The following is a 24,892-nucleotide window of genomic DNA, read 5'->3' as shown; positions in this document are numbered from 1 at the left end:
TTTCCTCCTGCTTACCGCATCATTTATGAGAAAACATTTCATAACATTAACACAACATATTGGAGGTGGTTTTAAATAACATATCCGTATTTATTTATTTCTCCAAGTTATGTTTTTGTGTGCACTGAGGAGTCTCAAACACGCGTTTGTTTCATCATTTTAAGATTGGCTTTGATCAATGTTTGAAAATGAATTCTTCATATAAATGAGGTAACATTTTATTTATGGTATTATTTCCACATATTTCTCTCCATTCTTCCTTCTGCCAACGGTGTCGCAGTTTCTCGTCTCTCCCGTTTTTGTGCTTAGTGCGTACGCATGGGTTAGAGTTTGCGTGGAGGACCGCACGTTTTCCCGTCAAGTTAGTATTTTATAAATCGCAAACATTGCGTAGAAACTGCCGTACGCCATTTTTTGAGCGTATATCCCTTTATAAATGAGGCCCCTGATTTGATCAGGTAGGGATTAAAAGTTTTGAACTCTTGGGCTTGATGATGATATAACATTGATAACTACATTAGCCCTAGTGTATACCAATTTATATTAAAGATTGACACTGATAACAAAGCTCTCATTGCTTTGTGACACACCGACAGTAATTGCCTCACATTTTAAACCTCAAACTGGTTCTTTGGTGGTGAGCTTTTAATATGACACACCTCTACAAAAAAGAGTAAGCAGGATGTAGGAAGTAATCAGTAAACAGTAGGCCTAATAATGGCAGGAAACCAGGAATGAGGATAGACTCCTAACCGCAGATATTCAGTTACAGGTTAGTTAAATCCAGAGGGCTGAACCGTAGGCCTGAGGACAAACAACACCATACTTATATCATATTTAGTTGAAAGTGTAAATATAATCAGCTGTACTCACCAGTGTTTGACAGAGACTCTGCTGTGTTGTTGAGAAAGATCTGATGAACTCAGTTTGTATTTTCTTTATACAGAAACGGAGACTAGTCTCGACTGCAGTGTGGCTGCCTCTCTGACTAACTTAACTTTCGTTTCCTGAGTGTGACGTGTAAGCTCTCCTCTTTCCACTGTAGCTCCTCCTCTCACTGCAGCTGGTTGTGTTCCCTCCCTCTGATTCACACAGGTGTTGGGAAATACCAGCGACTCTTCAGGTTAATATGGAGCAAAGGTGGTGCTAACAGTGGAGAGAGTGAGATATGTGAAAAGTGTTGCTTACTTTTATTATTTGTGTTGAAACTGTCTCAGCTATACTTTAACCTGAACTGTTTAGTTTATTTGAAACAGATGTTTAACCTGTTTCGCCAAGGCAAGATCAATCAAGTATTTTAATATAGTAATATACAATGTAATGTCAAATAAGATCCTTTTAGATATGTGACTACTTTTGACCTTTTCCTCTTATCTATCCTCATCGATGCCCATTATATTTATTGCAGGACTGGTGTATTATTTAGCATTAGTTTGATCTGGATGTACAAAATAAATCTGGAAACTGATTAGATTTCTCAAAAGAGGACCTCATTGTGAGTTAACTCTACATTTAAAATTGCAAATAACTTAATTTTAGGGATTTATTTTTTAAGAAATAAACTCAAAGAAGGGAAATGGACGCCTTTCAAGTTAACTATTAAACAAATGTCATACGAATACAAAAGCTGATGCATCAGATTCATACATTTATGAAGGATCTTAATCTATTTTTCTAATCTTGACAAATATAATAGTTGTTGGCAGTGTGCGAAATACCCGTCAATAATCGGGGGGTCCCCATCTCCCGTTTATTGCGCAATATACCGGTCGAAGATTTCTCAATATGCAGTAGGCCTATACAATATTTCATGGATGCAATCCAAGACAATCAGTAGTAGCAGCGTTTCTCAACCGGGGCGCTGTCAAATAATTATATATTCTAACGTTCATATGAATGAATACGCGACCGTTAAAGAACCATCTGTTTTCGATTCTATGCGAGGAAATGGGAGCAGAGCTGGTCTCAGACGCACGCACGCACACACACACACACACACACACACACACACACACACACACACACACACACACACACACACACACACACACACACACACACACACACACACACACACACACACACACACACACACACACACACACACACACACACACACACACACACACACACACACACACACACACAGTCTGCGTGATCTGCGTGATCTGCGTGTAGGGAGGGGCAGGCCTGCACACACCCACACACACACACACACACACACACACACACACACACACACGCACACACACACACACACACACACACACACACACACACACCAACTTGAAGGCCAAGGCTAATTATGCTTTTCTTCTTAACCCCGGAATCCACACAGGACATACGCACACGCTCATCTTATGCACAGCAAAGATCGAAAAAATAGTCTTTTACCTTAAGTGAAAATAGACCAAAGATGCCTTGGCTCGACTTCTTCTCGTTGCCGTCCTGGTTTCCAAGAAGAAGAGAGACGATATCCTGCTTTAATCCAGCTTTTCACGAACGGCACTGGGTCGAATTTGTCCAAAGGGGGTCCGTTTAGGTCCACAAACAGAAGCGAAGACAGGCTCTCCTCGCGCAACCTGTTGCGGCTCTGGTTGTCGGTGTTATTCACGGCGGAAAAGCCTCTCTCGCACTCAGCAGACGTGGGGAGGTAAGTGCGACTTGCTATGCATAGCCGTTCCAGTGTTTTGCCCGGTGGAGTGCCCTGCAATTTCCAGTCTCTAAACTGCCCCACGGCGTCCCCGGCTGGTTCTCCGAGCGATTTAGCCAGACGGTGTACTTCTTGTTCGCCATACAAAGTCAAGTCTTCCCGCTCTCCTGGCCAAAAGCGCTTATCAAGAGCTTTGAGCGTCTGGACCAAGCTTGACTCCGGTAAGCGCTTGGTTAGAGTAGCAACCACCGATTCATAAAAACGAGGCTTGTTTATTTTCCCCTTGCCTTCTGTCAGCTCTACGTCCTTAAAAAAGCCCGATGAGATGCCCTGTTCAGCCTTCTTCGTTGATCTCCCCCCGGTCGTCTTCATGGCGGTCAAAACATTGATGGTTTGTTTGATGTGGACACTTGAGTCCACAAGTGTCATTTCTCTCTCTTCTTTCATGACAGCCAAATCTTCCACGAATCCTGAGTTGGTTAGGTGCTTGAGAAGTCCCTTGTATTTTTGCCTCTCAAGATCATTACGTGATGCGTTCTCACTGGATGTTTTAAAATGGAGTGCTAGTGCGGGGAAATCTTTCCATACAGCTTTTACTGTTTTAAAGCTGCTGGCAACCCATCTGATGGTGAAAATTTGACCTATTTTCAGTATTTCCATGTTGAGCTCGGCCGCTGCTTCTTTCAGCAATCTGGAATTCCTGGTTGACTGATTGTAGAGTGAGTATAAATGTGAAATAAATATCTCAAAGTGATTAGTGCCACCCACATCTTTAAGAGCATCTTCGACTGACAGTTCTAGTCTGCGCGCCAGGCAGTGTACAGACTGCACGTTCGGAAAATTGTTTTTGAGTCTGACGACAAGCCCACTGGCTTTTCCCGTGAGCACTGCAGCCCCATCGGTGGCTATACTTATTAGGTGCGTCTTCAAAAAGTCATCATCCATTCCAGCTTTATATAGACTCGCCATCATCGAGTTATAAATTGATTCAGCATCGACCCCATCTGTGAGTTCCACTATATCCAGGAAAACATTATCTACATCCCCCTTACCACTGACATCACATCTTACGTAAATGATTAGATAGGGACGATCGTGAACGGTACTTTCATCAATTGTGATTGATATCTTTGAATCCATTTCTTTCACATTAGAGACGAACTTGCGGCACATTTCCTTTGCAATGTGACTTATTATTTCTGCGCATGCATGGTCAGATTTGTGGATATTCCCAACTTCGGCTCCATTCAGCTCCTGCATTGTCATGAGGGGGTTGAGCTTTTTATAAGATAGCCTTTCCTTTGCTACGGTGTAAGCTGTTCTAAACGAGACTGTTGTTTTCTTGAGTAAATCGGACTGTACATCAATGAAACAGTTTGGGAGGGTTTCTTTGTCTTTCATCTGTACTATTTCCACTGACCTTGTGTGGGCCTGGCTGTCCCTGTGTTTGTATATCTTCTTTCGTAGCTGTTTTGCATCAGGGCTAGTAACATCACCATTGATCCATTCTTCCGAGAGGTGTAAACCCGGTCCCTTTTCTGAGAGTAGCAACGTTTTTGCTTTCCTACACACTAAGCATCCTAACTTTCCAGCCTTAATGTCAAGCCAAGGGTTGCGGTCTTTCCATTCGCCCACCTGCTTCGTTGTCCAACCACCCGGCGGAAAGTCACTAGCAGCAGTGGCAGCTACCTCCGCAACTGCTGCGTCTTCTGAGCGTTCTGCCTCAACTTCACCTCTTTCTGGGGAGTGACTGGGCGGGACAGGAGCCCCCGACTCGCTAACGGTTCTGGTAGCGAGTGCTATGCTAGCTGCTGCGTCATCAGCATCATCTCTGGGTGTCTCATGGTCATCTCGTGGTGTCACTTTTTTGGATGTGAACCCAAAGTGCGCGAGTTAAACACTTTGGTTTAGCTTTCTCTTAGACATTTGAGTCCTCTAATGTGGGCCTTTCTCTCCTCTTTGCCGCGCATGGCTAATTTGCATAATTTGTGTCCGCGTCACGCAGCGTACCCGTGTCACGCGGCTGGCTCTGCTTTTGACAGCCAAAATAGAAGTTATTTGTGAATAAATGTTTTGAATTATGAATACTGGACATAGTAGGCTTAAAAAGATTTTAGTGACCATTGCAAGTGACAAATACATATTATAATTTCAGACCCCCCCTAAATGTTGCTGTTGAGGCTTTCAGGGGGGCTCAGGTGTTAAACGGGGGGGTCGAGCTCCCCCGGACCCCCCCGTATTTCGCACACTGGTTGTTGGTATTGTTAAACCCTTATACTTATGGGGATGAAATGACCTATAATGGGTATAGCTGATTTTAGCCATTTCACCCATCCCTCGATAAAGTTGAGGTCAAATAATTATAAACAAGGAGATTTTAATTAAATGAAACTGCATTTTTCATACTATTTATAGTTGTCAAAGATAGATATTTATTAATTAAATGCAGTGACTTCCTCTCTGTATATAGTAGTGTTCATAGGTAGTGGCAGAGTCCGTCATTCCTGAGCTGGATTCATTCGAACTAAATTAATGTATCATGAAATACAACTTAACGTTTAAACCAGACTAATCTGTTTAGTGTTGGATGCTCAAGTCACTGCTCACTCAGGTCTGTTGTTCAACAAAAAGTTTATTTTACAGGTTTTTTTATTTTACAAACACATATTCACAGATGTCTTCGATTCAAGTTACCAGTAATTAACCAAACCACCTTTTACACAAAGTAGAAAATGTTGCTGGCATTTATTCTACAAATGTAGTCCAACTTTTTATGCTGATACCAATTGAATACTCTATTCTGTAGACACTAAAAGCATGTAATATCCCTTATACCTAATAAAGGCCCCGTTACATTAGAAAAGTAAGCATTTTTTTGGCTGCACAACAAATAGAAAACAATTTTGTCACACTGAAGTAGGGCTGAACGATCTATCGTTTTAGACCGAAAATCGCGATCTCAGACAACACGATTTTGGGATCGTCAAAGCTGCGGTTTTTCTTGGTGCATAATAATAATAATTTCGTCAATAATTTCACATGAATGCCCAAGGCTCTGTGCCAGCTACCAATCAGAAAGCTGCAGCCTGCGCGTGACCAGATGACGTGTTCTCCACCCCAATCAGTGTGTAGCTCGTCATTAAATTTCAAGCATGGCAGAAGCGGGAGCAGAAGCGGAGCCGACTAAATTAATACCAAAAAGAAACAGCACGTCGGTCATTTGGCAGTATTTTGGATTTGAGGATGATGATGAACACCAGAAACAGGTGATGTGCCAAACATGTCGTGTAAAAGTGGCTACATCGGCTGGCAATACCACCAATTTACATCGCCACTTGAGAGTTCACCACCTGAACTTGTATGAGCAGTGCATGGCGAAAAAGAACCGTGAAACATCAAGCAGCAACCATACTTCGGCAAGTCAGCCAACAATAACATCATCGTTCGCCAGTGTGACGCCTTATGAAAAAACTAGCCCAAGACACAAGGAGATTACCGCTGCCGTAACGACTTACATATCGAAGGACATGGTGTCTGTAAACACAGTGACCAAAGACGCATTTAAAAGTTTGCTACGCACAATGGATAAGAGGTATGTTCTGCCCTCCCGCACATACTTCAATCAAGTTGCCATCCCACAGCTCTACACAGAATGTAAGGCCAAAGTTCTAAATGATCTGGAAAACACGGAGTTTTATGCGTCAACTACTGATCTGTGGTCAAGCAGAACGACCGAGCCCTACATGAGTTTGACCGTGCATTTCGTCAACGCCAACTTCGAGTTGTGTAGCCGCTGCCTGCAGACAGCATACTTCCCCACTGACCATACAGGGGAGAATATTGCCATGGGGCTGAAGGAGTGCTTGGCCAACTGGGGTCTAAAAGAAGAGGCCCAGACGTGCATAACAACAGACAACGCTACAAATATGATCAAAGCAATGGAACTTAACCAATGGACCAGACTGCAGTGCTTCGGACACAGGCTGCATCTTGCAATTGGTAAGTACAAGAATGTGTGTTCGTGCGAGTGTGTATGTTTACAAAGTTACTACAAGTGTGAGAGTTCGTATTATCCTCGCAGAGGCCCTAGTCTCTGCTATATTACTCTGCCCTCAAACACAGTTTGGAGGGGGGAGGGACGAAGCGCCGAGAGGTTTGTTGTCAAGCTGTAGTTAGCTGACCAACTGTTAGCGCAATGCTACTTTAACATACTGTTTATCCTAGTGAGAAAAATGAACCCTTTCATGGGTAAACTTTAAAACCTCCCAATACTGCTTGCTTCTGTTTAATTGCGGATTGCCGAGAGATGCAAAGGCGGTCTCCCCTATTTTTGAAGCCCTTACTAATGGGTCAATGACGTTTTTGTAGTAGCAGATGTCAGGGTGGTGCAACCACAGCCGATGCCACTATATACGAATTAAATGATTTTTTGTTTTTTAGTGGAATATCTAAAAAGCATATTCCTTGCTTGTACATTAATTACCAATTACAAATTAATTTATGGGCAATAACTTACTGTGGTAGTACCACCTGACGTCTGCTGCTAAAAAAACGTCATTGAACTTAATACAAGATGACAACAGATGTAATCAATATGTTATGAATTCTGTGTTATGAGCTATCCTTATGGCTTTTCATACTGTAATAAATGTAATGTTTTCCAGCAGAAAATGCTGTCAAAGATGATCAAAGAATCAAACGGGCCATAGGACTTTGCAAGCAGCTGGTTGCGGTCTTCACTCACAGCTGGAAGAAGAAGAGGGCATTCAAACAGGCACATCAAGACTTAAACCTACCTCAACAGTCACTGGTCACTGAATGTCCGACACGATGGGGCTCCCGGCAGAAAATTATTGGGAGGGTGTTGCAAAATGGCTCAAAGGAGCTAGCTTATGAACTCTGCACTTTTAAGGTAAGACTTCTTTTTTTGCTCCACTTTGTTGTTATAATTTATAATTTGTATGTAGCCTACGTTATTTTACAAAAGTGCAATTATTTTTGATGCTGCTGAGCCATTGATCTTTTTAATGCTTGATATTTTGTTAATAAACAGTCTTGCATTTGAAATCTGTTGCCAGCCGTTTTCATTCTTGCATTATCTTAATGAAATTCATTGTTTTAATTAATTTACACTGAAACTTGATTTAAAGAAAATAAATCGTGGTTGTAATCGAAACCGCAATCTCTGCCAGAAAAATCGCAATTTCAATTTTTTCTTAAAATCGTTCAGCCCTACACTGAAGGGAATATATTTCATGGTATCAGAAACAGTGATTCCTTCTGGAAGTAAAACATAATGTTTTTGCTTCATCAGATGTTTAGATAGATATTCTCCACAAAGATTAATGCAGCAATTTACAATGTTGACTTGTGTAAATCAATTTGCCAGGGTAAACAGATTCTGTGCAAAATAAGATGGAAGCTATACAGTTTTGACACTAAATATGTTTGTTTATTTAGCACATCCTCACTCCCTGGTCGGCCTATGTTTATTTAATGAAACTGCATTTTTCATACTATTTGTAGTTGTCAAAGATAGATAATTATTAATTAAATGCAGTGACTTCCTCTCTGTATATAGTAGTGTTCATAGGTAGTGGCAGAGTCCATCATTTATTCTACAAATGTAGTCCAACTTTTTTTGCTGATAACAATTGAATACTCTATTCTGTAGACACTAAAAGCATGTAATATCCCTTATAGAGCTCCTGCGGATGATGTCACATATGCTGGTCACGTGACGAGAAACGAAGGGGGCAGCCATTTTGGCAGTAATCGCGTCAGTAAATTCATTGGCAGGCACTGGCAGACTGTCGAGGATGGTGGATAACTGCTGTGCACCAGGTTGCACAAATAGGCGTGGGAAGAAGAAAGGTGTATCTTATTATCGCATTCCAAAAGACGCGGAGAGGAGGGAAAAGTGGATCGCAGCGATTAAAAGAGCCAGGAGCCGTCTGAACAAGACTGAAAGATGGGACCCCCCGGCCGTTTGCTTTCGCTTATGCAGTGATCACTTCATATCAGGTGGGTGAAGGAATACAGTACAATGCTACAAAAAGTTTTCAAAAAGCAAAAATACAAACTAGTTTCAGACGCACTGCAGTAGCTATCCAAGCTAATAAACAAACATGCTAACGTGACACTGCCGTAGCTAGACAAGCTAATAAACAAACAATGCTAACGTGACACTGCCTATCAAACTGGAATAATTTAATACTTACCCTTGCAGTGATGATGCCGAAGTTTTTGGATGTAAGACTCCACAGTTGAATGTTGTTTACGAAGCCGGACTGACACCATTTGTAAGCCTCCAAGCTTTTGTAAGCTCTGAGGGAGTCTCCTGAGTACACTGATGGAAAGCTTACAAGATAGCTGTGGATGTCCGCGTAGCGCAAGTCGGGTACATCGTCTTCAGAGCAGGAGGTTATGCTCTTGAAAAGCACACCGGGTGCATTATATGGGTCGCTTATATTTAATCTTTCTAATTTTGTACTATAAAGCCGAATTTCACTTGAATTAAAATGAGATGTATACTCGCACGGTAGGAAAACGCTGGCGCCGGTCGTCATGTTTACTGCCAAAATGGTGGCTGATAACCAAAAGTCACGTGACCGCAGGAGCTCTATACCTAATATAGGCCCTGTTGCATTAGAATATTAAGAATGTTTTGGCTGCACAACAAATAGAAAACAATTTTGTCACACTGAAGGGAACATATTTTATGTTTTTAGAAACAGTGATTCCTTCTGGAAGTAAAAAATAATGTTTGTATCTTCATCAGATGTTTAAATTACATTATTATTACATTACATGTCATTTGATAGACGCGTTTATCCAAAGCGACTTACATAAATTCAGTACTGTGGACAATCCCCACAGGAGCAATTTGGGTGAAGTGTCTTGTCCAGGGACACAACGACATACTGACTGCAGTGGGACTCCAACTTCCTACCCCCTGATTCGAAGTCCAGCACTCTATCCACTGAGCCACAGCTGCCCTAAATCGACATTCTCCACTAATGCCCCTTTCACACCAATGCGGTTCCAGGGCCGGTTCGGAGCTAGAGACTGATAATCACCGTTTTTTCCTGTTCACACCGCAGCGGAGCCGGCTCTAAGCACCGAAAACCGGTTCTTACTAAGCACCAAAAAACTGTGGGCCTAGAAGCGTTACGTTACGCTTACGTCGGAGGGGGGCGAGATTAACCTGAGCTAACAGTTTATGGTGAGTACGGCAAATAAAAGTTGTAACAAGCAGTAGCGCTGAGCAAAGTGACTAGAACGCAACCACACACTTGTAAAAAACACACTTTATGAAGTCAGGCAACACTAACCAGGCTTCTAGTGATTCCGTTTATTTGCACCTTACTTTGACCATCCGTTCACTGTTATTGATCATTGTGGAGAGCAGGCAGACGTTTTGTTTTGTATTATAGCAGCTATCGGATGGAATCAATACATGGGCTGCACAGGTTGTCGTGTCCGACTATCACAAGTAGAATCATAATGAAAAATACGCCGGTAAAATGTGCCTGTAGAAAACGGCTTATGCCAAAATAGGATAGCAACAACAAGTAGTCAGTTTAGCTTTGGTTGCTATGCTAGCATCACCCATTTTATATCAGAGAAACTTTTATAACAGCATTGTGAGGCCAAACAGCGTCAATTCAGACTGACACACATTCACTTAAGGGGAACTGGGGATATGTATCAGCTGCTTGTGTGACAGTCAGACAGTGAAGACTTTACAGCGGCCACTGCCGTGTGAGCTAGCCCGGAGCTAACGGGAGAATAAACTCCGGTGGACGAGCAGCACTGCAGCGGTCGGTAAATGGAGCTGAAACAAATTCATAAACAATGAACAACGGCACTCTGGAGAAAAGTATAAGGTGGGAGAAGTCGTTATTTAATTGAATCTGGCTTCGTATGATTAAAAGTAACACGATCATTGACCCGACGCAGTCCCCCATTGTTGTTGTTGTGGTGAGATCCGTTGGGTAGAAAATCAGCGACGTAAACTGTGATGTCATGACGCAGCAGCGGCAGCACCAGTCAGGCTCTGGGCGGTGTGAACAAAACGGGGGCTGAAAATAAAAACCGGTTCCGAACCAGAAGAGCACTAGCACGGAGCTAGAATGGGAACCGCGTTGGTGTGAAAGGGGCATAAGATGAACGCAGCAATTTACAATGTTGACTTGTGTAAATCAATTTGCTAGAATAAACAGATTCTGTAGAAAATAAGATGGAAGTTATACAGTTTTGAAACTAAATATGTTTGTTTATTACCTTGAATTGAAATAAATCAATATAGGATAAGTGATTAGTTTACTCTGACGGGAGAGATGATCAGAGGTGCAGAGTTTTTACCACCATCATTAGGACCAGGACTGAACAGTGAGTAGAGTTTCTCAGTGAAGGAGCAGCCAGTAAAGGAATAGATGAGAGCTGCAGCATCTACGTCATAAAAGGAGACCAGACCCTTCTCATAATGCACAAACACCCCCACCTTCTGAGGCTGAGACTTCAGAGAGAGAAGAACTGGAGGATCATCAAGAGCTCTGTACTCATTTCCATTTATCAGCCATATCATCCAGTAACCATCTTTAGGGGTCGGTGTGATTCCTCCCTTCCTGTTGATCGACTCTCTGATCACTCCTAAAGTCCACCCAGTCTTTTCTTTAACTTGAACCTCAAAGTAAAATCTGCCTGAAGAGAAACTCTGCTTTCCTAAAACACAAATACAATCAGAAAATCTCTCTGGGTTGTTTGGGAGATTCTTCTTTACACCACCATCACTCACTTGTTTTCCAACACCAGACAGAATGAGTTTAGCATGTGCTGTATCAGGATCAAGAGTCACATCCACTGCGTACCTCTGGACCCTCTTCAGCTCAGCTTCAAGCAGCTTCTTCATCTCTTTACTGAAAGTCTCCTCCAGCTGAACCACAGCTCTCAGCACAGTTCCCTCATGTGATGAATGGATGCTGACCTCTGTCCAGTCCTTGGTGGGTGGAGCAACTTTAAGGGACATGAATCTTTGGAGAAGATGGAGGTGGTCTTCAGAGTGTGTGACCTGCTCCACCTCAGAGCTTCTCTTCTTCAACTCAGAGATTTCCTGTTCCAGCTCTTTGATGAAATCTTCCGCCTGGTTTTCAGTAGTTTTCTGCTTCTCTTTGATCGTGTTGATGAGATTGGCCTGGCCTCTCTCAACAGACTCCTTCAGAGTAGAGAAGACCTGAACACCTTCTGCTATCTCTCTGTCTGCTTCTTCCTTACTGAGGTCCACTGAGTGTTTGATCTCCTGAATCTTCAGTTGTCTCTTTTGGATCATCTGCTGAGTTTCAGCATGCGTCTTGCCCAGCGCTGACTTTTTCCCTTCATATCCTTCTTTCAGAGGAACCACATCATGCATCTTGTGGTCTGAAACATGGCAGAGCATACAGACACATGTCTGGTCGGTCTTACAGAACAGCTCCAGAGGTTTATCGTGCTTCGGACACATCCTGTCTTCCAGGTTCTCCACAGGGTCGATCAGCTGATGTCTTTTCAGGACTGACTTTGTCAGATGAGGCTCCAGGTGAGTCTCACAGTAGGAGGTCAGACACACCAGGCAGGACTTCAGGGCCTTCAGTTTGGTTTCAGTGCAGACGTCACAGGGAACTTCTCCTGGTCTGAAGACTTGTTGCTCTGAGCTGCTGCTGCTGGCTTTCTGTTGAGCCGACTGTCTGAACTGAGCTACCATCTCAGAGAACAAAGTGTTGACTTGCAGCTCAGGTCTTGTGTTGAACTCTTTTTTACACATTGGACACTGGCACCTGTCACTTCTATCCCAGTGTTCAGTGATGCAGTCTTTACAGAAGTTGTGTCCACATGATGTGCTGACTGGATCAGTGAACACATCCAGACAGATGGAGCAGAGGAACTGATCTTCAGATGTCAGATAGTTTGCAGCAGCCATATTAATACCTGTCGTATGGAAAAAGAACATCTTTAAAATACACTTCTTTTGTTGAAAAAGAAAGAAGTGGGATTAATACATGAAATGATAGTAGACAGAGTAACTTTAAATTGTATATGCTTTGTGCTGATCTTCAAGCTAACCATTCAAGTCAGGATAATAAGTTTAAGATGGCTATCATGGCAATACAGCAATACATACAGCATGTCCACATCCTGTTGTTTAGACTAGGGCTTTGCGATATGGAGAATATTGCCCATCACAACATTTTTGACTAAACGCATATTGTGGGCTTGACTATTGGGGCACAACATATTTACACAATGATATTTTTGATCAATGTTAATTCGCAATGAGGTTTTAATGATTAAGAGTAATTTAGCCTTAAAGCCAGGAAATTACCCTCATGCAGTTTTACTATATTTAGACTATATCTAGTCCAGTGGTTCTCAAACATTTTCTGTCATGCCCCCCCTTTGGAGAAAAGAAAAAGTCGGGCCTCCCCCAACACAAATAGTCACGTAATGGACCAAGTTAACATTTATTAAAATACATCAATATTAATGTGAGCATTCCTTTGCTAGAACAATAAGTTATAATACTTTGCCAATTTGCAAAGAAAACGCTGATATTTGGCAGAAAGTGTGTCTGATCATTAGCGGCTGCAATGAGCCTGTTTTGCACATTTCTTCAAAACGGGGTTGCAGGCTCAGTGGCGGCGCCAGAGATTTATTTTGGGGGTGCTGTGGGGTAGCTTGACGTTTCATAGAGGGTGCTCAAACATTTAGGGTTTCCCATTAAGGTACCGGGCGCTACAGTGGAATTTTCTACTGCAACAATCCCCACGCAAACACACAGTGTGAATGTTACAATGAAGGCTCGATAATCAGCTCACGGATTTTCTTTTAAATATTGTTAAAAGCATCAATCTGGTGCACTCTCAACACTTTTCAAACAGAACTGTAAACAGATTTACTTTTTGTTTATGGATATTTTACAAATCACCATTTCAAACTTTATTCTTGTTTTACTGTCATATAGTATTTCATACCTGTTTTTAATTTATTCTCTTATTTTTTTATAACTATAATGATCATATAAACGTGTGCCTCAGAAATAATTGTTTACATTAATCGTGACCAAAACGTTTGAGACCCACTGAGATAACTTCGACTAAAGTTAACTATTTCCCCTCCTCGACTCCTCGGTCCTCCGGTTGTGACCCGGAAATGGATTTCAGCGCGCCATGTTGAAGGACATCTCATTTCTCTAAATGCACATCGAGGACCGAGCATCGAGCATCGAGGAGGCTCTCTGGAGGAGGTCTAACCGAGGAGACACTGATGGGTCCTCCACGGATGCATTTCCGGGAACGGTGGAAGCGTTACGCACGGCCGGACTTATCTCAGCCAATCACAGCTCTGCATGCATCCCCTGGATATTATTTTAGTAACCGCTTGAACGGCACGCAATGTTTACAGTGAGAACAGCTGTGAGGTCCGTGCAGAAAGCAGAACAGTGTGTAAAATATATATCACTCAGAATAACAGGCCTACTCTCTTTATTTGCTTTAGTTTAGTAGATATCTACAAACAAAGAGTCGATATCTTTCTAAGACCATTTAGTGCTTCACATAATAAAATACACAACGGCTGCAGCCTGATTATGCTTTAGGAGCTGTAGGTGTGTGTGGTACAGTGTGTAGGTGTGTGTGTGGTACAGTGTGTAGGTGTGTGTGTGGTACAGTGTGTAGGTGTGTGTGTGGTACAGTGTGTAGGCGTGTGTGTGTGGTACAGTGTGTAGGTGTGTGTGTGTGGTACAGTGTGTAGGCGTGTGTGTGTGGTACAGTGTGTAGGTGTGTGTGTGTGGTACAGTGTGTAGGCGTGTGTGTGTGGTACAGTGTGTAGGTGTGTGTGTGTGGTACAGTGTGTAGGTGTGTGTGTGGTACAGTGTGTAGGTGTGTGTGTGTGGTACAGTGTGTAGGCGTGTGTGTGTGGTACAGTGTGTAGGTGTGTGTGTGTGGTACAGTGTGTAGGTGTGTGTGTGTGGTACAGTGTGTAGGCGTGTGTGTGTGGTACAGTGTGTAGGTGTGTGTGGTACAGTGTGTAGGCGTGTGTGTGTGGTACAGTGTGTAGGTGTGTTTGTGTGGTACAGTGTGTAGGTGTGTGTGTGTGGTACAGTGTGTAGGTGTGTTTGTGTGGTACAGTGTGTAGGCGTGTGTGTGTGGTACAGTGTGTAGGCGTGTGTGTGTGGTACAGTGTGTAGGTGTGTGTGTGTGGTACAGTGTGTAGGTGTGTGTGTGGTACAGTGTGTAGGTGTGTGTGTGGTACAGTGTGTAGGTGTGTGTGTTGTACAATGCGTAGACAGACAGGTCTCAGTTAGTTTGGTATCCTATGCTTACTTTAAATACTTGTAAATACAACTTTTGGCCCGTAATTTCAATTCCCCATTTCAGCGACCAGAGAGAGAGGGGGGGATATATCCAGTCTCTGATTGTGTTACGTTATTATGAGTGCTCTCATACTTGTTTGATTCTGAAATTGTATATATTTATATAAATATGTGTATATGTCCGCATCTGTAGCCTGTTATTGTCTCATTATACCGCACTGTGAATGAATTAAAGTAAATATATAAGTGGTCATGAACACATCTGTCCATCAGACAGAGGGCTGCTGTGCCTCCTGTCATCATTAATGGACGTCTCTTTAAAATGACCGCTCAGAGGAGAGGAGTTCTCATTTCTCTAACCGCCTGCTGCTTCCCCTCCTCTCTCCTCGGTTCCCCTCCTCAGTCCTCCGCTCGCATCTCCTGTGGGCGGCACCAAGTCTCGAGGATAGGAGTCGAGGAAAGGAGTTGAGGAGGGGAAATTAGAGTATTGAGAAACCTCTAATGTCCTTTAGTTCACTGATCCTCTCAGTCTGACCGGAGAGGACTCTCCTCCACCTTGTTGTTGAAAAAGCTCTTTATATCCGTTAGCAGAGCTCGCTAGCACCAGAAGATAACAACAACGATCTCTGGTACCGGTGCGCTCTCTCTCTCTCGCTCACGCACACACAATGGCTCGTTCCACACACACACAGAGCCGAGCTTGAATGAAACAGAGACCCAGACGTAATTGTACTGTATCATATTATTTTCGAATCAATAACTTTTATTATTTTTTAAAATAACCATTTTTCCTCCTGGTCTCTCGCGCCCCCCCCACTTTGAAAAACACTGATCTAGTCTAATATCCAGATGATTATATAATATTGATAAACATTAGCCTTAGTGTAGACCGACTTATATTAAAAAATAACACTGATAACAAAGCTCTCAGTGCTTTGTGACACACTTTGCCTCACATTTTAAACCTCAAACTGGTTCTTTGGTGGTGAGCTTTTAATATGACACACCTAACAAAAAAGAGTAAGCAGGATGTAGGAAGTAATCAGTAAACAGTAATAATGTCAGGAAACCAGGAATGAGGATGAACTCCTAACCGCAGATATTCAGTAAGTTAGTTAAATCCAGAGGGCTGAACCGTAGGCCTGAGGACAAACAACAACATACTTATATCATATTTAGTTGACAGTGTAAATATAATCAGCTGTACTCACCAGTGTTTGACAGAGACTCTGCTGTGTTGTTGAGAAAGATCTGATGAACTCAGTTTGTATTTTCTTTAGACAGAAACGGAGACTAGTCTCGACTGCAGTGTGGCTGCCTCTCTGACTAACTTAACTTTCGTTTCCTGAGTGTGACGTGTAAGCTCTCCTCTTTCCACTGTAGCTCCTCCTCTCACTGCAGCTGGTTGTGTTCCCTCCCTCTGATTCACACAGGTGTTGGGAAATACCAGCGACTCTTCAGGTTAAAATGGAGCAAAGTTGGTGCTAACAGTGGAGAGAGTGAGATATGTGAAAATGTTTTTCTTTATTATGTTGAAACTGTCTCAGCTATACTTTAACCAGAACAGTTTATTTCATTGGAACCTCTCCTCATTGATACCATATCTGTGGCAGGACTGGTGTATTATTTAGCATGAATTTGTATCTAGAGGTATGTAATAAAACTGTGTTTATAAAAAGGGGATCACTTTGTGAGTTAATTCTACTTCTAAAAGTGCAGGGAACTTTATTTAAAGGATTTTATTAAAGAAATAAACTCTCAAACTTTGTTGATAAACTGGCAAAGATTAGCTGGGGTCTCTTTCTTGAGATTTCTCTTAGGTTGTTTATATTTCATGTCCTTGTATAAGTGATTATCCTCACTTGAAGGTTTGTTGACTCATGTAATTGTTTGCCTTTTGAGTAAGAAGTAACCTTTGTCTCATCATATCTGAGTCTTGTGATCCATCTAGTGGTCGTTCTGTGTGATGACATATAGAAGTGTAGAAGAGGAAGGCTGTCAGATCTCAAGAAACATTCAGAATTACAATTATTTATGTTTTACTGAACATTACAAACCAATCATTCTTTCTGTGCTGGACTATGGTGATTGGTTGTATATGAATGCACCTGCCTATTGCCTGATCAAGTTAGATGCCGCCTATCACAGCACACTGAGATTTGTCACAAATTGTAAAGCACTTACTCATCACTGTACACTGTATACCAAGGCAGGTTTGCCATCACTTACTGTAAAGAGGCTCAGTCATTGGTACATGTTTATTTATAAAGCTTTGTTGGGTAAACTCCCGTATTATATCTGCTCTCTGATAACACAGAGAGTTGCAAGCAGCTATTGTCTGAGATCACATGATGTAGTATTGTTAGGTGTGCCAAGAGCAAGCGTGTCTTACTGTAGGCAAGACAGCTTTTACAGGACTGTCTCAGAAAATTAGAATATTGTGATAAAGTTCTTTATTTTCTGTAATGCAATTAAAAAAACAAAAATGTCATACATTCTGGATTCATTACAAATCAACTGAAATATTGCAAGCCTTTTATTATTTTAATATTGCTGATTATGGCATACAGCTTAAGAAAACTCAAATATCCTATCTCAAAAAATTAGAATAGTTCCTCAGACCAAGTAAAAAAAAAAGATTTATAACAGCAAAACACAATCAAACATTTGAAAATGTCCATTAATGCACTCAGTACTTGGTTGGGAATCCTTTTGCACGGATTACTGCATCAATGCGGCGTGGCATGGAGGCAATCAGCCTGTGGCATTGCTGAGGTGTTATGGATGCCCAGGATGCTTCAATAGCGGCCTTTAGCTCATTAGCATTGTTGGGTCTGGTGTCTTTCAGCTTCTTCTTCACAATACCCCACATATTCTCTATGGGGTTCAGGTCAGGGGAATTTGCAGGCCAATCGAGGACAGTAATGCCATGGTCAGTACACCAGTTACTGGTGGTTTTGGCACTGTGGGCAGGTGCCAGATCATGCTGGAAAATGAATTCCTCATCTCCATAGAGCTTTTCAGCAGACGGAAGCATGTAGTGCTCTAAAATCTCTTGGTACACAGCTGCATTTACTCTGGGCTTGATGAAACACAGTGGACCAACACCAGCAGCTGACATGGCTCCCCAAACCATCGCTGACTGTGGGAACTTCACACTGGATTTCAAGCAACTTGGATTTTGCTCCTCTCCAGCCTTTCTCCAGACTCTGGCGCCTTGACTTCCAAATGAAATACAAAACTTGCTTTCGTCTGAAAAGAGGACTTTGGACCACTGTGCAACTGTCCAGTGCTTCTTTTCCTTAGCCCAAGTCAGACGCCTCTTCCGTTGTCTTGAGTTCAGAAGTGGCTTGACCATGGGAATACGGCTATTGTAGCCCATTTCCCGGACACGTCTGTGAACAGTGACTTTTGATACCTGGACTCCAGCTTCAGTCCACTGTCTTTGAAGCTCCCCCAAATTCTGGAAGCGACTCTTCTTCACAATGCTGTTAAGGCTGCGGTCATCTCTCTTGGTTGTGCAGCGTTTCCTGCCACATTTCCCCCTTCCAACAGACTTTTTGTGGATGTGCTTTGAAACTGCACTCTGTGAACAGCTTGCTCTTTGAGAAATTTCTTTTTGTGTCTTACCCTCCTGATGGAGGGTGTCAATGACGGTCCTCTGGACAGCAGTCAGATCAGCAGTCTTCCCCATACTTGTGATTTAGTTTACTGAACCAAGCTGAGTGTTTTTCAAGGCTCAGGAAACCCTTGCAGGTGTTTCGAGTTAATTAGACGATTCAAGTGATTCGTTGAACACCCTACTAGTATACTTTTTCATGATATTCTAATATTTAGAGATAGGATATTTGAGTTTTCTTAAGCTGTATGCCATAATCAGCAATATTAAAATAATAAAAGGCTTGCAATATTTCAGTTGATTTGTAATGAATCCAGAATGTATGACATTTTTGTTTTTTTAATTGCATTACAGAAAATAAAGAACTTTATCACAATATTCTAATTTTCTGAGACAGTCCTGTATGTGCGCAGCTCCACTTGCTTGGAACAATCTTCAGCAAGAATTGAAACTGAGCAATCTCCTTCTTCTGCATGTTTTTAAAGCTAGGCTAAATGAAATGCTCGTTGATACTATGGGCACTTGTAAATGTCTATAACTATGTAAATGTGTCCTGTAAATATAATGTATGATGTCCTTTATTGTTTTATGTTTCATGTGGAACCTATATGCTGCAGGTCTCCCTTGAAAAAGAGATCTATGATCTCAATGGGACCAATCTCGTTCAATAAAGGTTTGAAATGAAATGAAAAATGTAAGTTGAACATTGCTAAATCTTTCACTTTTTATGTGTTTTTTAAGACTCTCTAAATATGCACTTTTTTTCAGACTCTGTAAATATGCACTTTTTAGTTTTTATCTAAATACCAAACAGATCACCCATTCTAGCCATGCCTCATATCCCTCTTTCACTTCCTGTTTCAAAAGTGCTGATTTTGGCTATAAAGCTTTAAGAAAAGCAACAGCAACAAAAAAAGGAGGGGGCTGAGCTCATGCGGGACCCGGCAGCTACTGTCTAAAATACTGCCGTGATGAAACGCCATATCATGGATCAGGGTTTTATTTTTTGACGCTGCGTGAGTTCCCCCACACGCATATTTATGTATAAAAGACATCAAAAAGTGCATTTTGCATGATAGGTCCCCTTTAACCAGAACAATTTAATTTCTTGGAGACAGAGATTTTTTAGCTTTTTCACCCAGGCAATATCAATCTAGTATTTTAATAATAGTAATATACAATGTAATGTCAAATAAGATCATTTTAGATATGTGACTACTTTTGACCTTTTCCTGTTATCTATCCTCATCGATGCCCATTATATTTATTGCAGGACTGGTGTATTATTTAGCATTAGTTTGATCTGGATGTACAAAATAAAACTGGGAACTGATTAGATTTCTCACAAGAGGACCTCATTGTGAGTTAACTCTACATTTAAAATGGCAGGGAACTTCATTTGAGTTGAGTTTTTTTAAGAAATAAACTCAAATAAGGAAAATGGATGCCGTTTCAAGTTAAAATATTAAACTAATTTCATATGAATACAAAAGCTGATGCATCAGATTCATACATTTATGAAGGATATTAATTTATTTTTCTAATCTTGACAAATATCATTGACTTGTTATCCTTATATTATCATACCTTGAGTTGTTGGTATTGTTAAACCCCTTATACTTATGGGGATGAAATGACCTATAATGGCTAGAGTTGATTTTAGCCATTTCACCCATCCCTCGATAGAGCTGAGGTCAAATAATTATAAACAAGGAGATTTTAATTAAATGAAACTGCATTTTTCATACTATTTGTAGTTGTCAAAGATAGATAATTATTAATTAAATGCAGTGACTTCCTCTCTGTATATAGTAGTGTTCATAGGTAGTGGCAGAGTCCATCATTCCTGAGCTGGATTCATTCAAACTAAATTAATGTATCATGAAATACAACTTAACGTTTAAACCAGACTAATCTGTTTAGTGTTGGATGCTCAAGTCACTGCTCACTCAGGTCTGTTGTTCAACAAAAAGTTTATTTTACAGGTTTTTTTATTTTACAAACACATATTCACAGATGTCTTCAATTCAAGTTACCAGTAATTAACCAAACCACCTTTTTACACAAAGTAGAAAATGTTGCTGGCATTTATTCTACAAATGTAGTCCAACCTTTTATGCTGATACCAATTGAATACTCTATTCTGTAGACACTAAAAGCATGTAATATCCCTTATACCTAATAAAGGCCCCGTTACATTAGAAAAGTAAACATTTTTTTGGCTGCACAACAAATAGAAAAAACAATTTCATCACGCTGAAGGGAATATATTTCATGGTTTCAGAAACAGTGATTCCTTCTGGAAGTAAAACATAATGTTTGTTGCTTCATCAGATGTTTAAATAGATATTCTCCACAAAGATTAATGCAGCAATTTACAATGTTGACTTGTGTAAATCAATTTGCCAGAGTAAACAGATTCTGTAGAAAACAAGATGGAAGTTATACAGTTTTGATACTAAATATGTTTGTTTATTACCTTGAATGGAAATAAATCAATATAGGAGAAGTGATTAGTTTACTCTGACGGGAGAGATGATCAGAGGTGAAGAGTTTTTACCACCATCATTCATACTTGGGTTGAAGTATGGATAGATTTTCTCAGTGAAGGAGCAGCCAGTGAAGGAGTAGATCAGAGCCGCAGCATCTACGTCATAAAAGGAGACCAGACCCTCCTCATAATCCACAAACACCCCCACCTTCTGAGGCTGAGACTTCAGAGAGAGAAGGACTTGAAGATCATCAAGAGCTTTGTACTCATTTCCATTTCTCAACCATATAGTCCAGTTACCGCACTGAGAGCCCAGTGTGACCGTTCCCTTCCTGTTGATCGACTCTCTGGCCACTCCTAAAGTCCACTGGGTCTTTCCTTTAACTTGAACCTCAAAGTAAAATCTGCCTGAAGAGAAACTCTGCTTTCCTAAAACACAAATACAATCGGAAAATCTCTCTGGGTTGTTTGGGAGATTCTTCACATCACCATGACTCACTTGTTTTCCATCACGAGACAGAAAAAGTCTGCGATGTGCTGTATTAGGATCAAGAGTCACATCCACTGCGTACCTCTGGACCCTCTTCAGCTCAGCTTCAAGCAGCTTCTTCATCTCTTTACTGAAAGTCTCCTCCAGCTGAACCACAGCTCTCACCACAGTTCCCTCATGTGATGAATGGATGCTGACCTCTGTCCAGTCCTTGGTGGGTGGAGCAACTTTAAGGGACATGAATCTTTGGAGAAGATGGAGGTGGTCTTCAGAGTGTGTGACCTGCTCCACCTCAGAGCTTCTCTTCTTCAGCTCAGAGATTTCCTGTTCCAGCTCTTTGATGAAATCTTCCGCCTGGTTTTCTGTAGTTTTCTGCTTCTCTTTGATCGTGTTGATGAGATTGGCCTGGCCTCTCTCAACAGACTTCTTCAGAGCAGTGAAGATCTGAACTCCTTCTGCTATCTCTCTCTCTGCTTCTTCCTGACTGAGGTCCACTAAGTGTTTGATCTCCTCAATCTTCAGTTGTCTCTTCTGGATCATCTGATGAATTTCTGTCTCAAGCTCTGCCTTCTCCCCTTCATATCCTTCTTTCAGAGGAACCACATCATGCATCTTGTGGTCTGAAAAATGGCAGAGCATGCAGACACATGTCTGGTCGGTCTTACAGAACAGCTCCAGAGGTTTATCGTGCTTCAGACACATCCTGTCTTCCAGGTTCTCCACAGGGCCGATCAGCTGATGTCTTTTCAGACCTGACATTGTCAGGTGAGGCTCCAGGTGAGTCTCACAGTAGGAGGTCAGACACACCAGGCAGGACTTCAGGGCCTTCAGTTTGGTTTCAGTGCAGACGTCACAGGGAACTTCTCCTGGTTTGAAGACTTGTTGCTCTGAGCTGCTGCTGCTGCTGCTGGCTTTCAGTTGAGCCGACTGTCTGAAGTGTGCAGCCATCTCAGAGAACAAAGTGTTAACGTGCAGCTCAGGTCTTGTGTTGAACTCTTTTTTACACATGGGACACTGGTACCTGTCACTTGTATCCCAGTGTTCAGTGATGCAGGTTTTGCAGAAGTTGTGTCCACATGGTATAGTGACTGGATCAGTGAACACATCCAGACAGATTGAGCAGAGAAACTGATCTTCAGATGGTACATCGTTTGCAGCAGCCATATCTACACCTGTAGTGTGGAAGGAAGAACAATGTCTTTATAATACAGTTACAGAAAAAGAGAGAATTGGGATTGATTTTGGCCAGAGTCATTTACAATTTAATATATGTTGAACTTGTTTCTACTTTCACTAAGCCAAGCTTGAGCAACCGTTACGGCAGGGGTGCCCAACCGGTTGATCGCGGGGAGATTTCCAGTCGATCGCGAGATGTGTCTAAAAATAGAACAACAATATTCTGTTTTATCGTTAATGTCCTATAACATAATTTTCGACCCGATGTGTCGGGGCGTAGCTGGTGGGCAGTGGGCACTATTTTGCTGACGTTGTCCGTGGCAAAAGGAGTGACAGCCCGCACACACACAAGACCGCAATTTTGGCTGAAGCAAAAAAGCCCAAAATATATAATTTTCACTCCGAGTGGGAGGATGATTATTTTGGTATCAATTCCAATTCAAAGTCCATCTGTCTCATCTGCAATGCGAGCGTGGCTTTATCGAAGAAGGGCCATTTAGGAGCGGCATTTCAAAACAGTGCACACAAGCTACGAGACGGAATTCCCTCCTAATTCTGCCCTACGCTCCCAAAAGGGGAGGGGCCTGAAAGGACAGATAAATGCACAGCAGTCCATTTTCACCAGGCCCAACAACAAGAGCAAGGCTGCTACCATAGGATCTTATCGTGTCAGTCACGTTTTTCCGAAACACATGAAGTCTTTCAAAGACGGCGAAGTTGTGAAAGAAGCATTCCTGGAGGCTGCCGACGCGCTTTTGGGGGACAGTAAAAATAACATTAGCATTTCAACAGGTTTTTGATATAATAAAAACTCAAGTTAGGTACCGTTATTAATCAGCTGTAAGTTTTACTTTGTTTGAACTTATTCATTATAATTATTGTACAAAATGGTATAAGAATGCAAACATTAAGATCTGTTCTGTTTACATTGATTATAGTCTATTATCAATTCAGGTTAAGAAACTAGTGTTGCTTGCATCCTATTTTAAAGGCATTTATTTTTATACTCTAATAAAATGCAACAAAAAATGGGTTTGATTCTATTAATTTTGTCTTTTTTATTGCACTTTGGCAGCAGATTCCTGTGTAGCTTCAGATCTGAGTTGTCTTATTAGTAAGCCTAATTTATACTTTTGTAGCAACACTAGTTTGCAGCAGCCATATTAATACCTGTCGTGTGGAAGAAGAACATATTTAAAATACACTTCTACACTTCACTTCGGCAAAGCGTGACGTCACCCCATTGAAAGTGAATGGGTAGCATCTCCGTTGAAGCATGCGACGCTGCCGTGTGTACGGCCGTCAACATTCAAGACATAATAGGTTCAAGATGGATACCATGGCAAAGCAGCAATGAGTACATCCTAATGTTGTAGCCTTTATTTAACCATGTCAAATCCCATTGAGATCAACGATCTCTTTTTCAAGGGAGACCTGCAGAAATCCTGTTGTTTAGACTACGGCTGGGTGATATGGAGAATATAAAACATCACAACACATTTCCCCCAACACCTCTAACAATATTGTAGATTGGCTATTTGTGCAAAACATTTTTACACAATAACTTTTTTGATGGATAATCAGGAAAAAAAGCAAATATGGAAATGTCTGGAAGTTTAAGAACGTTACATCACTTTGCTGTAATGCAGCCTTTTAAACGAGGAAATGACTCATTCCGTTTGACTACTTCAGAAAGATCTGACAATCTAGTCTCATATCCAGATGATGATATAATATTGATAACAACCTTAGCCCTAGTGTAGACCAATTTATGTTCAAGAATAACACTGATAACAAAGCTCTCATTACTTTGTGACACACCTAGTTGCCTCACATTTTAAACCTCCAACTAGTTCTTTGGTGGTGAGCTTTTAATATGACACAGCTATACAAAAAAGAGTAAGTGTAATAGATATAAGTCATGGTTGATGACCTTCCGGGTCTGTCCAGCAGAGGGCGCGTGTTGCTTGCCGCGGGTGCATAATACATAAGACTTGAAGCAAGCTAACATCGTCTCTGTTTCCTTTGTCTTATATTTTCCCCATATTAGGTGAGTTCATCCGTGAGAAACGTTATATATGTAGACTGACTGTGTATAATATTAATGTGAATAG

At 41.5% G+C, this 24,892-nt stretch overlaps 1 protein-coding gene across 1 annotated transcript in view; it reads right to left on the bottom strand.

Moving 5' to 3' along the window:
• The window catches only part of LOC307045448 (uncharacterized protein), a 45,804-nt gene extending 21,738 nt beyond the window's left edge, over positions 1 to 24,066 (bottom strand). Inside the window, exons 1-2 of the mRNA XM_079691127.1 lie at positions 21,140 to 24,066; positions 11,527 to 12,619 (exon numbers count right to left, since the gene is read on the bottom strand). Of these exons, the coding sequence (XP_079547253.1) occupies positions 11,527 to 12,619; positions 21,140 to 22,766 (2,720 nt within the window). The 5' untranslated portion in view covers positions 22,767 to 24,066. The remainder of the gene's footprint in view (positions 1 to 11,526; positions 12,620 to 21,139) is intronic.
• Between the last annotated feature and the right edge of the window lie 826 nt (positions 24,067 to 24,892).

The sequence above is a fragment of the Notothenia rossii genome (assembly GCF_949606895.1).
Source record: "Notothenia rossii genome assembly, chromosome: 1".
Classification (NCBI taxonomy): domain Eukaryota; kingdom Metazoa; phylum Chordata; class Actinopteri; order Perciformes; family Nototheniidae; genus Notothenia; species Notothenia rossii.
The sequence above is the reverse complement of the archived record's forward strand: the minus strand, read 5'-3'. Positions and strand labels throughout refer to the sequence as shown.